At 45.5% G+C, this 16,095-nt stretch overlaps 1 protein-coding gene and 2 pseudogenes across 7 annotated transcripts in view; 2 read left to right on the top strand and 1 right to left on the bottom strand.

Annotated features, from left to right (window-relative positions):
• Window positions 1-3,480: 3,480 nt before the first annotated feature.
• Window positions 3,481-5,139, bottom strand: LOC308550862 (cellular tumor antigen p53 pseudogene; annotated as a pseudogene). The gene has a single exon. The product of its transcript is annotated as a cellular tumor antigen p53 pseudogene (transcript).
• A 25-nt stretch (window positions 5,140-5,164) lies between these two features.
• On the top strand, window positions 5,165-5,419 carry LOC308550863 (small ribosomal subunit protein eS27 pseudogene; annotated as a pseudogene). The gene has a single exon. The product of its transcript is annotated as a small ribosomal subunit protein eS27 pseudogene (transcript).
• Window positions 5,420-10,503: 5,084 nt separating this feature from the next.
• The window catches only part of PHF8 (PHD finger protein 8), a 71,037-nt gene continuing 65,445 nt past the window's right edge, over window positions 10,504-16,095 (top strand). For 4 of the 5 annotated variants that reach the window (XM_081125692.1, XM_081125690.1, XM_081125688.1 and 1 more), the window contains exons 1-2: window positions 10,504-11,154; window positions 12,087-12,276. In XM_081125692.1, coding sequence (XP_080981818.1) covers window positions 12,179-12,276 — 98 coding nt within the window. In that variant the 5' untranslated portion in view covers window positions 10,504-11,154; window positions 12,087-12,178. The remainder of the gene's footprint in view (window positions 11,155-12,086; window positions 12,277-16,095) is intronic. The other variant, XM_081125689.1, reaches the window with a different exon arrangement.

A 16,095-nucleotide genomic window follows, 5' to 3' on the forward strand; every position in this document is an offset into this window, starting at 1 on the left:
GCACTAGCAGCAGCCTGCATTGGCTCATAGCTTGGCCTCCTGGACAACGCCAAGCCCAGCACAAGTAGCAGCCAACTACGATTTGCTGTGTAGCTTATGCTGGGTGGCCCTGGGCAAGGCACTGGCACAGGCTGACTTTGCACCTCCCAGGAGGCCCCAGAGACAGTGCACCTGGTGATCAGACTCAACCACGCTGGATTACAACCCTACCACATCCACGAGTGACACTCAAAGGGAGCACTTGGTGAACACCAAAGCTCCACTGAAGTAAATCCTGCTCCATAGGGGTGTCTCCAACACAGCAGCTCTTTGGTTGTAGCTGCAGCTGGTCCTCACAGCTGCTTGGCTGGGGGCTCAATTCCTCCCAGTGATGCCAACAGCAACCAAGCCTCAACTACAACAGGACAGTGCACACAGCCCACACAGGGGAGCACCTAGAAGGCCCAGCTCAGGTGACTGGGGAGGCTGAGCCACTGGACCCTACAAGACACCTACTACACAAAGCCACTCTACAAATTCCAGGAGACATAGCAGCTCTACCTAATACATAGAAACAAACACCTGGAAGCAGCCAAAATGTGGAGGCAAAGAAACGTCTAACAAAGGAAAGAACAGAAGAAATCTCTAGAAGAGGAACTAAATGAAATAGATCCAAGCAAGCTAACAGATACAGAGTTCAGAATTTTGTTTATAAGGATGTTTAAGCAGACTATTAGGGAAATAACTGAGAAAATCGATAACATAATAAAGTACCAATTTGAAATGAAGGCTACACAAACTGAAGAATAATTTACATGGAATCAACAGTAGAGTAGAGGACGCTGAGAATCAAATCAGCAATTTGGAACATGAGGAAACAAAAAACACCCAACCAGAAGAGCAAAAAGAAAAAAGAATCCAGAAATATGAAAATAGTATAAGGAGCCTCTGGGACAACTTCAAGAGGCCCAACATTCATATTATTGGGGTGCCAGAAGGAGAAGAAAGAGACCAAGAAATTGAAAACTTATTTGAAAAAATAATTACAGAACACTTCCCCTACCTGGGGAAAGAAATAGACTTACAAGTCCAGGAAACACAGAGGGTCCCAAACAAGAGGAACCCAAAGAGGCCCACAGCAAGACACACCATAATTAAAATGCCAACGGTTATAGACAAAGAGAGAATCTTAAAAGCATCAAGAGAAAAGCAGTTACCTACAAGGGAGAACCCACACAACTGTCAGCTGATTTCTCAACAGAAACTTTGCAGGCCAGAAGGGAGTGGCAAGAAATATTCAAAGTGATGAAAAACATGGAGCTACAACCAAGATTGCTCTACCCAGCAGAGCTATAATTTAGAATTGAAGGTCAAATAAAGAGCTTCACAGATAAGAAAAAGCTAAAAGAGTTCATCACTACCAGACCAGGACTACAGGAAAAGTTGAGTCTTCTTTAAAAAGAAGCTAATGAACAAAGGACTCTGACGAACTAAATAGATCCAGAGACATTGACGCATGCAACAGAGGATCATATTTCAGAGGAAAGAGGGAAGGGGGGTGGAGGGTGAGAAGAGATTAACCAAAGAAGTTATATGCATATATGCATAACCCATGGACACAGTTAATAGTGGGGTGAAGGCCTGGGGAGGGGGTGGGAGCGAAGTGGAGGAGGTCACTTGTGGGGGGGAAAGGGGACACCTGTAATATTCTCAACAATAAAGATAAATTAAAACACAAAACAAAACAAAACAATAAAATGGAGCCCGGCCAGGCATAGATCAGCAGTTGAGCATCGACCTAGGATACAGGAGATCGAGTTTCGATCCCCGGTCAGGGCACATTCCCAGGTTGCAGGCTTGACCCCCAGCAGGGGGCATGCAGGAGGCAGCCAATCAATGACTCTCTCATCACTGATGTTTCTATCTCTCTCCCTCTCCCTTCTTCTCTCTGAAATCAATAAAGATATATTTAAAACAAACAAAATGAAAATGGAGGACTCCTGCCCTAGCCGGTTTGGCTCAGTGTTTAGAGCATCGGCTCGTGGACTGAAAGGTCCCAGGTTTGATTCCAGCCAAGGGCACATACCTCGGTTCCAGGCTTCATCCCGGCCCTGGTCCCAGTATGAGCAGAAGGCAACCAGTCAATGTGTCTCTCACATCAACGTTTCTCTCTCTCCTCTCCCTCCCTTCCACTCTCTGAAAAGCAATGGAGAAAATATCCTCGGGTGAGAATTAAGGAAGAAAGAAAAAGAAAAGATAAGACAGAAAAGATAATGGAGGACTCCTTGTTCAAAAATCAGGTGAGCCCGGCCAGTGTGGCTAAGTGGTTGAGCATCAACCCATGAACCAAGAGGTCACCCATTCTATTCCCGGTCAGGGTGCATGCCCTGGTTGTAGACTTGATTCCTCAGTAGGAGGCGTGCAGGAGGCAGCCAATAGATGTTTCTCTCTATACCTCTCCCTTTCTCTCTAAAAATCAATAAAAACATATTTTTATAAAAAAACAGGTGAGAGGCAGGAAGTACAGTTAAAGTGCTAAAATATTGTTTTTTCCTTTAAAATGTGCCCGGCCAGGTGTGGCTCAGCGGTTGAGCGTTGACCTAGGATCCAGGCAATCGGGTTTCGAATTCCCGGTCAGGGCACATGCCCGGGTTGCGGGCTGCAGCTGATCAATGACTCTCCCATTGATGTTTCTCTCTCTCTCTCTCTCTCTCTCTCTCTCTCTCTCCTTCTCCTTTCCTCTCTCTGAAATCAATAAAGATATTTAAAAAATAATAATAATAATAAATAAATAAAATATGTTATTACTTATAAAACAGTATAGGGATAATAGTGATACCCGAATAACAACATACATGTACAAATCGCATAACAATATTTTTGTTATAATTTATATAACAAAGTTCATAATTTTTCTGGGTTGCTTTTCTTCAAATCCAATTTAGTCATCAAAATTTCTATTTTTAGCAACTTCATTATCAATCAATATAATCAAAAGCAACATCAGTCACAGATGGCAAATAATATTTGATAACTTTTCATTTTGAGAGGGAGCGTTTTGCTAAAGCAGCAGTTACCACTGGCTGTGACAACTTTGGGATAGATATATGAAAAATTATTTTTTTATTTTTTTATTTTTTGCTAACAGAGTTTTATTGTAAAATAAGAAACCAATATAAAAAAATGTGGTATAAAAGGGGAAGAGAGGGGTGCGGGTGAGGAATACAGATGTGACTTACAGACTGTAGAAGGAACTGATCTTGCACATTTGCGGGAAGTAAAACAGATCTTGGAAGGAATGAAATCTTCCAGGGTATGGGATCGGGTGAGATCTCCTCTTAGGTAGTGAGGTTCACCAAGATGTTAGACAGGATTTGGCCAGACCAGCAGAGAAGGGACTTAGAAATTCCGTCCTCTTAACCAGCTGCGCAGTCCACCAACAGGTGTTTCTGAGGCGCACCTGAACCAAGCAGAGGTTGAAGCTCCTAAGCCCCTAAAAATGCCAGGAAAGGGGGACAAGGGTGGGGGTATCAACGGGGGACAGGAAGCAGGAGATGTCAGTCTGAGTCAGGTCCCTCTCTCTTGAACATGGGTTTTTTTACGGCGGGAGGTAGATTGTCCCTTTTCAGACTTCAGGTGGCTGGAGTGAGTCTTGCTTCCCCCTGGGTCCTTTCCAGCCTGGGCATCCTTTAGCTCTAAGGCTTCATTCAATTCTCGGAACATCTCAAAGCGCTCCCGCCCTCGGATCTGAAGGGTGAAGTATTCTCCATCCATTGGCATCTTTGGCGGGGGAGAGGAGTCAGTGTCGGTGGGCGGTGCTCGCTTCGTGCTCCCAGGGGGCTGCTTGGGACAAGGCTCCCCCTTCCTGCGGAAATTTTCTTCCTCTGTGCGCCGGTCTCTCCCAGGACAGGCGCAAATACGCACTTCAAAGCTGTTCCGTCCCAGCAGATTCCCATTGGGGTCCTCCAGCGTGATGATGGCGAGGATGGGCCGCCGGTTCATGCCCCCCAGGCAGGAGCTGTTACACATGAAGTTGTAGCGGACGGTGGTACAGTCCGAGCCCACCTCGGGCGGCTTATAGGGCACCACCACACTATGTCGAAACGTGATTTTGTCCTCCAAATACTGGGCACCCGAATTCCCTTCCACCCGGATGAGATGCTGAGGAGGGGCCAGACCATCACTATAGTCAGAGCAGCGCTCATGGTGGGGGCAGCGCCTCACAACCTCTGTCATGTGCTCAGGCTTCTTGTAGATGGCCATGGCACGGACACGGGTGTCGAGCGGGGGTGGGGAGCTGACCCACAGCTGCACGGGGCAGGTCTTTGCCAGCTGGCAAAACAGCTTGTTGAGGGTAGGGGAGTACGTGCAGGTTGCAGACTTGGCTGTCCCAGAATTCAGGAATCCTAAACGGAAACCATAGGTACCGGGGTAGGTCTTCTGGGAAGGGACAAAGGATGACAGGGGCCAGGAGATGCCTGGTGCTAGGAGAGCAGCTGCTGGTGCAGGAGTTGCTGGTGTACTGGAGGCTTCATTTGGATCTTTGTCCAGACAGTTTGCAAGGCCTTGGGGCAGCAGCAGTTCATTCACTGTCTGGGAGACTTCGGGGGTCAGAACATTGTTTTCATGAAGTAGATTCCACAAGTCTGAAAATATCTCCTGACTCAGAGGGGGCTCCATGAGTTCTGACGGTGGCCCATCCATTGCAGCTCCCTGGAAGGCAGTGTGGCTGAACTTCAGGGGAGCGTATCACCACCCTGGGAAGCACCCTCCGAGGCCAGATGCCAGGTGATCCCGGAGGCTCAGGGGACACCTGTGTCCAGGACGGTGGCTTTGGACTTTTTTCTGAAAAAGTATTTCAAAATATAAATGTTAATGCATCTAGAGCTGATGATTTCTTGTGGAAAAAGTTTTCTAAAAAGATTTAACTCTTCATACAAATCAGTTTTGTGTAAATCTAATTTTAAATATAAATTTATATAATAACATTTAATGTTTCCTCTGTCATTTCCTGTAATTTGCGGAGATGTACTATAGACAGATGCTTGTGTCCCACCCCTCATTCATATGTTGATGGTATTAGGAGGTAGGGTCTTGGGGAGGTGATTAGGTTTTGAGGGTGGAGATTAGTGCCCTTAAGAAAGAGACGGTGGCTTTCCGGTGGTGACGACCTCCCCACGACAATATGCCTCTCGCTAAGGATCTCCTTCATCCCTCTCCGGAAGAGGAGAAGAGGAAACACAAGAAGAAGCGCCTGGTGCAGAGCCCCAATTCCTACTTCATGGATGTGAAATGCCGAGGATGCTATAAAATCCCCACCGTCTTTGGCCCTGCACAAACGGCAGTTTTGTGTGTTGGTTGCTCCACTGTTCTCTGTCAGCCAACAGGAGGAAAAGCAAGGCTTACAGAAGGATGCTCCTTCAGAAGGAAGCAGCACTAAAAGCGCCTCCAATTAAGATGAGTGGGGAACCATCCCAATAAACACATTTTGGATACAAAAAAAGAAAAAAAAGAAAGAGACGGTGAAGAGCTCTTTCGCCTTCCACCACACAGCAAGAAGATGGCCATCTATGACCAGAAAGTGGGCTCTCACCAGACACGGAATCTGCCAGCACCTTGATCTTGGACTTCTCAGCCTCCAAAACTAGGAAAAATTAATTTTTGTTTATTAGCCACCCAATCCATGGCATTTTCATTATAGCAGCCCTAACAGATTAAGACAAGGTCATAAAAGAAATTTAAAAATGGCTTCATGATTTATTTATAATTCAAAATGCCTGTTTGTTCATTCTACCACTGCATCTTCAACTACAAGGAAAACACTTTTAAATTGTCTTCCTCATTAATAATCAGTTCATCCAACACTTTCATCTAATGTATCTAATATGACAATCTTTAAATTTAATTTCCATTTCTAAACCTCTGGATATTTGCTTTACAATGTTGTACCAGTGTTCAAAACCAGAGATTCTGAACTCTTCCAATATTTCTAATAACCTTTTGATATATTTTACTGCAAAGTCCATGGGTACGCTTTAATTTTGTAGTAATTTACTGGCAAGGCTTGCTCCCTGATCACCAGCAATCGCTCTCCCAGTGCTCAGGCCAGAGTTACTATTTGTGCAGATGCTGCAGGATCAGACCCTGATAGCAGAAAGGCAAGAATACTTCTCACTATGGTCCTGTCACTGTTACCACCACTACTGCTTCTGCAACTGCTTCCACCACTGTCACTGACTCAGTGTCTCCCCTCCGGGCCCCATGGTACCCCATAATGCCCCAGATGCGCTTGTACATGCCAGGCGGCCTGACCAACTGCTCAGCATGTGCGCCACTTGCCGTGTTCACGGGCTGTGCACACTGCCACCCAGTGTATCTCTTCTGCTCATGTGTATGCTCCATTGCCACATGGGACTACACTTACAAGACACAAATCCAAAGGTAAAATTATTAAGAATGTCAAGATGGCGACAGCAGAGCATTAAACTAAGCCTGAAGCCCCTCCTGGGAGCTGAGTCCTGCACAGGTGGCAGAACCCTAAAGCTGGCCCTGGAGGAGTGGGCTGGTGTTCTCAGCTACCTAGTTTAGCACCTGGGGGACCATCCTGAGAGTTTTTATTCCAAGTGAGTGTAAGCCCTATCTTGTTACTCTGATTCAAATCATGCGAAGAAACATTGATTACCTTCCCCCATTACATGGATCTTAGAGACACTAGTGGCTGTAAATCCACACCAGATACAGTGGTCACCTAGATCACCAGAAGGCCCAGATTGGATACATACTGGCTAAGGGACCTTGAGCAAGTGATAGAAAGTCTCTATACTCAGCTTCCCTACCCATAAAATGGGGCTAGTACTAGTACCTACCTCATAACGGCTGCTGCAAGGATTGAATGAGTTAATCCATGTGAAGAGTTTAGAGCAGTGGTGAGCACACAGTAAATTCTCAGATAATGTTATTTGTCATTATTCTGTCTTTTGTTTTCCCTGTCCTTTTACTTTCGAGTCTATTTTGGAGCAAGCCTGTTCTTTCTCATGTAATTCTTTCCCATGCTCCCCACCCCTTTCCTCGTGTATTTTATAGTTCACTTTAGCCCTCATCATTTTTTTCATCTCAACAATTACATGTACATGTATGCAGAGGTGAATCAGAAGAGAGTCCGCTGAGGTTCCCTCTAGGGAAGCAAGCAGGAACTGAGTGGTGGTCAGCAGGGATCTTCAGCCTGTTTGACTCTTTGCAATGGGAATGTATTTACTATTGCCTAATTACAAATAAGTGTTTACAACTGTTACGTGGAGGTGGGGTAGGGGAGGGAGGTTTCCAGGACAGCCCCATACTATGGCAGCCAATTCAGATCATGCACTGATGCTGTGAGAGGCACCAGAGCGCACACTTCCAGGGCAGCAGCCAGCTGCCTGCCATCCATGGGAATATCAAGAATTCTTTGTCAGCAAATTTAACTGCCTCAGATTCAGTCCCCTGACAGCTTTGCCTTCCCCATCATCTATCCTTCAGTACCCCCACCTCACCTCCTAAGAACACGGGGGAGGAACTTCTAGGGGTGGGTACCAACGTACCTGGGTCAAATTCCACCTCCTGAGAAGCCTTCCCTGACACACCCACTGAACATATTTGAATTAATTATGGCTCCATTTGTTCCCACACATGTTGTTCAAACCTCTAGTTAGCACTTAGAGTTTGACCTTTTTCAGCCTTGTTATTGTACATTGAACCTTGCCTCCTTCATTAGATTGTCCGTATATCCCTTTAGGATACACACACGGTCTCTCATTCATGTCTGGAGAACCCACCCAAAGCCCCACCTGTACTCCTCCCAGTCCATCACAAATGCTCAGGAGGTGTAACTGGGAGGGTGCCCTGAACTGGCCCTCCCACCACAATGGGTATTTTGCGCTTTTTATTTCTCCTGCCTTGCCCCTGGCCAACTCTTCTTGTCATTCAGGTCTCAGATCACGTCACCTTCAAGAGGCCTTCCTTAACCACCCTATCTAAAATAGACTATCTTTCATCCAAATCTTTCTCTCATAATGTGTTTTATTTTCTTCATAGCACTCTCTGCAATCTGAAATTCTCTTATTTGCCTCACTTTATTGTCTGTCTCCGTCACTGGAATGTGAATCGCAGGAGGGCAGGGACCTTTTCTTTTTTGTTTACCCTTGAATCCCCAGTGTCTAGAACAGTGCCTGGTATATAGTAGGTGCTCAATAAATATATGAATGAAACTGTATTTATTTACTGACTGACCCCCCAGCAGAATGTCAGCTCCATGAAGGCCCGGACCTTATGTGCGTTACTGCTACATCCTCAGCACCTAGCACCATGCCTGGTGCACAGTAAATGCCCAACAAAGAATTGTTGGGTGAGTTACTGTTCCACACATACCTTAACTCCACATATTCCAAACTAAACTTAGTCTCTTCTTCCTTACCAAACCTGCTTTTCCTCGTGTACTCCAGCTCAATCACCATCCACTCTGACACCCAATCCAGAAATGAACACACAGTCTTCACTCATTCACCCACTATTTTCAATCATTCCCCAAGCCCTGCCTAGTCAACCTCCAAAATATCCCACTTATCTGATCCTTTTCTACCCCTGCTACAACTATCCTGACTCGGGCGTCATCTTTTTTTCATGACTAATGCCACAGTCTCTTACCTCTATGCCTCCTTCTTTTTGAAAATGTTGTGAATTTGCACATCATCCTTGTGTAGGGGCCATGCTAATCTCTTCTGTGTCTTTCCAATTTAATACACGTGCTGCTGAAGTGGGCATCCTCCTGCCTCCTTGTGAAGCTAAGAAAGCTTTCTTAATAAGCTTGCCATATGGTTACATGGTCATGTTTTATAAAGTTTGTAAAATAAATTTAAACCACAATTGGTTAAAACTACTGTCCCTTCTTACTGAGAGTTTCCCTGGTCACATTTCCCCTTGTATCAGGTGGTGTTGGAGCTGCCTCAGACATTTTTGAGATCCAGATAAGTGGAAGTTGATTTGGGGCACACATTTAGTTTGGGTTTAGTGGGACATTTATATGTGGCCGTTATAACTTGTATTTATAGTTATTACCCAGGAATGGCTTCTAGAAATATTCGTACTGTCTACCCTTTGAACCTAATTTTGTATTAACAAGCATATATTCTTTTCTTTAAGAAGTTCCACCTCGCAAACTCTGTAAGCTTCAGGTGCCACTAAACCTTGATTTTCCTCTGGCTATGACACAAATGTAACTCAGCTGTTCTTGCTCAGAGACCTTTAGTGGTTTGTTATTGCTTGCAGGATAAAATCTAATAATCACTTTTCAACTGTTTCCCCGGGTGTCTCCATGCATTTGTATTTGTTGATCCTTTTATCCGCAATGTTAATTTAGTGAAATTTTATGTATCCTCCAAGTCTTCCTGAAATCTTCCTTGACAGCAGCAAGCAGCTGCTGAGGCACTTTCTTAGCTTTATTTTGCAATTTGCAAGAGGTATCTGTGTGCTTACTGGACGTTTATTCCAATTGTTGACTTGCAAGCTTGTCTCCTGGTCTGGCAATTTCTCACTGCACAGTCCCTCTTTCCATCATTGTACCCCCAGGGCCTAACCCACTATCACTTAGAAAACAGGTGTGCACACACCCACTTTCTTTTTTAAAGCATGGGACCCTTTGAGAAAATGAAATAATAAGAGGATTCCTGGAGAACATTTAAAAATGCCTGAGAAAACCAGCGCCATCTTGAAGCAGGTGTGTGGAGCTCCATTCATTCAATCTCTTCTCCCACCTAGCCCTCAGGCTGGAGTCAGAAAATCGTGGGACATGTGCAGGGAAATATTTGAACTGTATCTGAACTGAACTGAAGTGAAGCAACAGGGTCAGAGAAGAGAGTTCGGAGGGAGCTAGGAAATTGACAGAAGCTATAAAGAGGAAACGAGGGACAGAGGACAGAGCGCGGGGGTAGTAGAGGGTGTAAGGCTGTTTCCGGGCTCTGAAATGCAAGTCATCCCTAAACCTGTGTCCTATTTTGGGGTAGTAACAGAGCTTCCTTACAGGGTGAAGAATACATGACTCGGAGATCGTGTGAAAGAGCTTAGCCTGCAAAGGACCTCACTGAACGGGAGCTGAGGGGAATACTCCGCCTCTGTCCTGGCCCAAGCCCGCCCCCACCGCCACCTCTTCATTTTGCAATTTGCAGACAGAGTTCGCCTCCTCTCATAGGAGACGAGGCTGGGAAGAGTGCGTGTGTAGTGATGGCGGAGGTGCTTAACAACCTCCTTGCCTTGGAAGGTTCTGGCTCCTCTCAAAATGGAGCCAAACGACCACCTCGTCTAAGATGGCGGCTTCCCCGCCTCTAAGCTCAAGGTCCTCGGCGTCCATTGGGCACCTAGAGGAGAAGAGCCGGTCCAAAGGTAGCCTAGTTCCGCCCCCTCCTTTCTCAAGGCCGCGCCCCGCCCCGATGACGTCTCGCGGGAGCCGGTGGCCCTCCCTGCTTCATCTGTGCCGCTGGGCGTTCGGGTGCCGGCTCTCGTAAGATGGCTGTCGGGTCGCCTCCTTGTGGTAGCGCCGCCACTCTCAGTATGGTAGCTGTTTACCCTGTATTCTCCTCCCCTCTCCGCTTCAACTTCCTCGTTTTGAATAAACTTTATTGACTACTACGAATTTGCCTCCCACTGCTACCGGGAGAAGCCCGGCGACTTTTCGGGCCATTTTCCTCAGAATTGGCCGCCGGCTCCTCTCCTTCCTCGTTGGTTTGCTCGCAGCGAGCTCCTGCCGGTCCAGCGACGACACCACTCGCCCGGTCTCCGGGCGGCCTCTGGACTAGGCCCGAGCCACGGTCTCCAGTAGGCCCTACCGGCCGGCCTGGGGAAGTGCTGTGGAGAAAGCTGCCCGGAAGCATCGCTGGGCGACCAGGGCTGAGCGACCCAGCGGGTGGTCGCAGGGGCCAACGAGCAAGGTTCGCTGCGCTACAGTGAAAATCCCAGAATTCGGTGCGCGCCGCCGGTGGGGCCGGAACTGCCGGCCGAGCCTCCGCCAACCGACGGGCAGAGTGGCTCCGGAGCGAGCCCGGCCGCCGGCGCGTTGCTGGGTCTGAGCTCCGCGGGCGGGAGTAATTCCAGCAGCTTTGCGGATGAGGAGGTCCCTGTAGGGCTCGGGACGGTAGACATTCTTGTCAGGTGAGGGGCGTGAGGAGGTTCCTGCCAGTTTGGGAGGTGTGAAGAGATTCTCGTAAGTTTCCGGGCTGCAGGGATGTTCCTGTCAGTTGTGGGATCTCTAAGGAGATCCTGGTCAGTTTTGGGGAACGGGGAGACCTCGTCAGTTTTGGGGGGTTGGGAGAAGATGCTTGCCAGTGTCCGAGCGGTGGGAAGGAAACAAATCCTTGCTCAGTCGCAGAAGTGTGAGGAAATTGTAGTCAGTTTCAGGGGGTTTTAAGTGACCCTTTTTAGTTTCAGGGGTGCGATGAGAACCCTGTTTGAAATAGAGGACGAGCTGACGAGTTTTACAATTGTGATTTATTTCAGTTGTTGGGCTGATGAGGCTCCGGACTAGTCAGGGGTGGAATGACTGGGAGAGTTCTCAAAACAAGACCCCAGAACTGTGATTTGAGTTGGGCGCCTCTGCCTTTCTCTTGAAGGCAGCGAGGTAATTTGGGAGCTATCCGAGCTCATATACATGGATTCCTCATCTCTCTCCAGTTGCCTCTATTTGGGGGCAGAGAGAAGGGTCTTTGGCTGAGCTCCCCCATCCTCATTCTGGCGTCATAATAAAGAGCGCTCTGGGAAGCAAGGTTGCAGGCAAGAAGAGGGTGCAGTGAGGGATTAAAGATCCTTCCTTAAAGGCGTCAGATATTTCCCTGAAGCCCAGAAAGAAGTTCTCACTGACTCTGGGGGCCCGGAGGAGGTAGTGAGGGGGGAAAAAAAGCCTCCAGGGCATAGCGCAGGTCTTTATTTGTTAAAGCTATTCTGGAGGCGGGTGGACTTTCTCAGATTGCCCCCTACAGCCACACCCCTGTGTTGCATCCCAGCTGAGGTAACTCCCATTTGTGAACTGAGGGTTGGTACCCTGGGGCACCTGATTCACTCCGTAAAAAAGTGTTGTTTGTGCCCAGCCATAGTCCAGGAAGGACACGTGCTGCTACCTCCCACTCCTCTGGACGCTCCGAACCTGGCTCGCTACAGAACGCTCCAAGGCCAGGTGAAGATGGCCACGGTGCCGGTGTATTGCCTTTGCCGGCTGCCTTACGATGTGACCCGCTTCATGATCGAGTGTGACATGTGCCAGGACTGGTTTCACGGCAGGTAAGGAGGGCAGGCCAGGTGGGACAGGGTGCAGTGGTAATGTTCACTTGCTTTTCTCAGCTCTGTTTCAGGTTCCCACTCAGACTTTATTTCCCTCTCTCTCTGGGAGAATTAACTCCAATCCATCTCCCAGACCCAGGTTTCTCCATTCCTCCTTGCAGACTAGGGTCTAGCTGACATTGGCCTCTGGTTTCTCCTCTTTTTTCTCTTTTCCCATATGTATTTTTTCTTTGCATCCTTCTTTTGACTTTTTTAAAAAAAAAAAATTAGAACATACTTTCTTTCCAGCCACAAGGCAAGGTATCATTTGGTAATTTTGTTTTACCTCAAATCCAGACTTTGGAGGAGACAGTACTACTTTTTTGAGATACTTGAGTCCAACAAACATGGATTTGAGTTCTGGCTTTGCAACTTATCACAAGTTTACCTTGGGCAAATTGCTTTGCCTCTCTGATCCTCATTGTCTTCACCTATAAAATATATCTAATACATCCTTCCTGATTATTTAAAGCATTTTGCATGCACTCAGTAAATGGAGGCAGACATGTAGCAGTATTTTATTTCTATAGTATTTATCTGCAGAACCATCCAACTAAATTGAATTAAGCAGAAGAGATATTGGGTAAAAACAGGAGTAAAACCACTGATGAACCCCCTCCAGTTTACCATGTGTGCGCATGAGCACCTGTCATCCAGGATTCCAGAGAGGTTATTGTGTGGAATAAAACTGTAATATTATCCTATTATTGGGACTTAAATCCCTGCTATGGAAAGAAAACTATGAGAGGGCTTTGTACACTGGAGTACAACAAAACAGTATATGGCACCTTCCTCCTGTTGCATGTTAGATTTTAGAATTTTCAGTTGTCACTTGTCCCTTCCAAAGGAGCTGTTCCTGTTATCACACCCAAGACCAAACTTAAGGTGCTGGTGTTTTTAAAATTCTGCTCTCAGTAGGGACTGCCTCATATGGCACATCCAAATTCATATTTATCTGATTTTTATTGAGTATTCACTGTGTGCCAGGTGCAGAATTCTGTTTACTGCCTCATGTTATTTCATTTCAGAGGGGACAGATATAGAGGGTAGGGCCTTTTCCTTTCCTCTAAAATTAAGTGGGAATTAAGATGTCTTTCAGGACTCCCAGTGACTTTGCTAGTGCTGATCAAGTCACTCCTCTGCTTAAGATTATTTTGGTGGTTCCACTACAGAAGAAAATTCAGTCTTCTTTGTGTGACAAACAAGACCTTTTGTGATCTACTGTTCAGTCTCAGTTCCCGCCACTCCTTCTCCCTTGTTCTTTATGCCTCAGCAAGACTGAACTACTTATAGTTCTAAGACAAATTTTCTCTGACTCTTTTGTCTTTGCACATTCTATTTTGACTAATGTCCTCTCTTTTACAACTCATAGTATACCTCTTCTATAAAAGGCCGCCTTCCTCTGACTTCCCATTGCACTTTGTGTACATCCTTATCGAAAGTAATTATTTCATCATATCATAGTTATAAATACATCTGTGTCACTCATTAGCTGGAGCTACCTCAGGGCAGCTCTTCATTTTTGGTGTTCCCAGAACCTAGTTTAGTGCTAAACATTTAATAGATACTGAATACATTTTATTTTTTTTTTTATGTTTCCCATTGCTTTTCAGAGAGAGTGGAAGGGAGAGAGAGAGAGAGAGAGAGGGAGAGAGAGACACATCGACTCATTGCCTCCCACATGCACCCCAACCAGGGCCGTGGATTGAGCCTGCAACTGAGGAACGTGCCCTTGGCTGGAATTGAACCTGGGACCCTTCAGTCTGCCAGCTGATACTCCAACCACTGAGCCAAACAGGCCAGGGCAATGCTGAGTACATTTTAAAATTAAGTTTATTGAGGTAACATTGGTTAATAACATTATGTAAATTTCAGCTGTACAACAATATAATTCGATATCTATATACTCTATTGTGTGCTCACCACCAAGTGTCTAGTTTCCTTTCATTACCATATATTTGATCCCCTCTACCCAATTTGTCCTCTCCCTACCCCTTACATTTTTGAATGAAGAAGTGAATGAATCTTCATGAAAAGAGCTATTCCTGTGGACCTTCTTTTGGATTGTGTGGGAAGTGTGTAGATTCAAACCTGGAAAGTAAACTCTTGCCCACAATATAGAGACCCTGTTTTCACAGTTTGGGAACAAGAAACAGGAACGAATGCTTTCTCAGTGCTTACTGTGTGCCAGGCCCCATGATAGGACTGCATAAATTATCTCAACCTGCATCCAGTCCTAAAAGTTACATATTTCTTTTTTAAATAATGTTTTAATTTTTTTCCTTATATAGTTGAGACATGCTTATTATAGAAAATAAAAAAGAATAAAGAAGGAAATAAAAATCACCTGAGTCTACTATCCAGCACAGTCCACTGTTAAATTTTTTTTTGCATTAACTCCATTTTTTTGTTGTTAATCCACACCCAAGGTATTTTTTCCATTGATTTTTAGAGAGAGTGAAAAGGAGGGAGAGAGGGAGAGAAACAGAAAGAAACATCCATGTGCAAGAGAAACACACCAATTGATTGCCTCCTGCATGTGCCCCAACTGGGCCAGGGAATGAACCTGCAACCCAGGTAGGTGCCTTTGACCAGAAATTGAACCAGCGACCCTTTGGTGTGTGGGTTGACACTCTAGCTGCTAAGCCACACTGGCCATGGCTAGCTCCCATCATTGACTTAGAATATAAATATATATTTTTACAACATAGGATTGTATTATAAATACCATTCTATAGCCTGAGTTTTTATTCCTATTTAATATTATAATGTGAATATTTTACTTGATTTCTGCTATATCACCATATGTATTTGCCCTCTATGATTGGATGCTTATGTTGTTTCTACTTTTTTATATTGTAAATAACATTGTGATGTGAGGGAAACTAGGGGTTCTGGAAATGTTTTGCATTTTAATATTGGTGCTGGTTAAAATGAGAAGAAAAACATAGTAGTGAGCATCTTTGCACAGTAGAGACTTGACATTTGAAAGGAACACCACTGAGGCCTTTAAGAGTTCCAAATTTACAAATATGGACATGGGTTGATGGGCCAGGCCCCTCCTTAATCACATTTCTGTGATGAGTCTTGTGTTTCTGTGCATACCCTGACACAAGTTAACTGCCTTAATTTTTTTTTAATGAAAGTTTTTATCTCTTCTCATGCTTGTCTTTATGGGCTTCCAGAGAACAAGAAGGCCAGCTGAGAATCAGGTTCTTGGTGCATGGTTGCTCTTGCTTCTCAGTACATCGCTCACACACGCACACACTTCCATTTAAGTTTGTACTTCAGCACGATTGAAAATTATTAAATATTGTGGACTTTTCATGGTTGCTCATGATAGTTAATTCCACACATAGGTGATTTTAATCTGTTGACATCTCTGATGGCTTCCATAGGCTAGATTTCCTAAAGTCCAGTTAGGGATTAATAATGCCAGATGACTTCCCGGAAAGTTTATAGCAAGGAAGGTGGTTGTCCCATTTTGGTGGTGAAAATCTGGAATTCATGGAGGTTTAACTTAAAGTTGAACTTTCTGAGCCTGGATTTGAATTTAGAATTATCTGGCTCCAAAGCCTAGGTTCCCAAAAGTGGGGGAAAAATAGTATTGCTCCATTCCTGCTACTGTAAATGGCTTGGTTTTGCAAAGCACCTTGATTTGTAGAGCAGTGGTTCTCAAACTTTAGTGTGCATCAGAATCACTTAAAAGACCTACTAAAAAACAGGATAAATAGGTTCCACCCGCAGGGTTTCTGATACTGTGAGTGAGTGGAGGCCACC

The sequence above is a fragment of the Miniopterus schreibersii genome (assembly GCF_964146895.1).
Source record: "Miniopterus schreibersii genome assembly, chromosome: X".
NCBI lineage: Eukaryota > Metazoa > Chordata > Mammalia > Chiroptera > Miniopteridae > Miniopterus > Miniopterus schreibersii.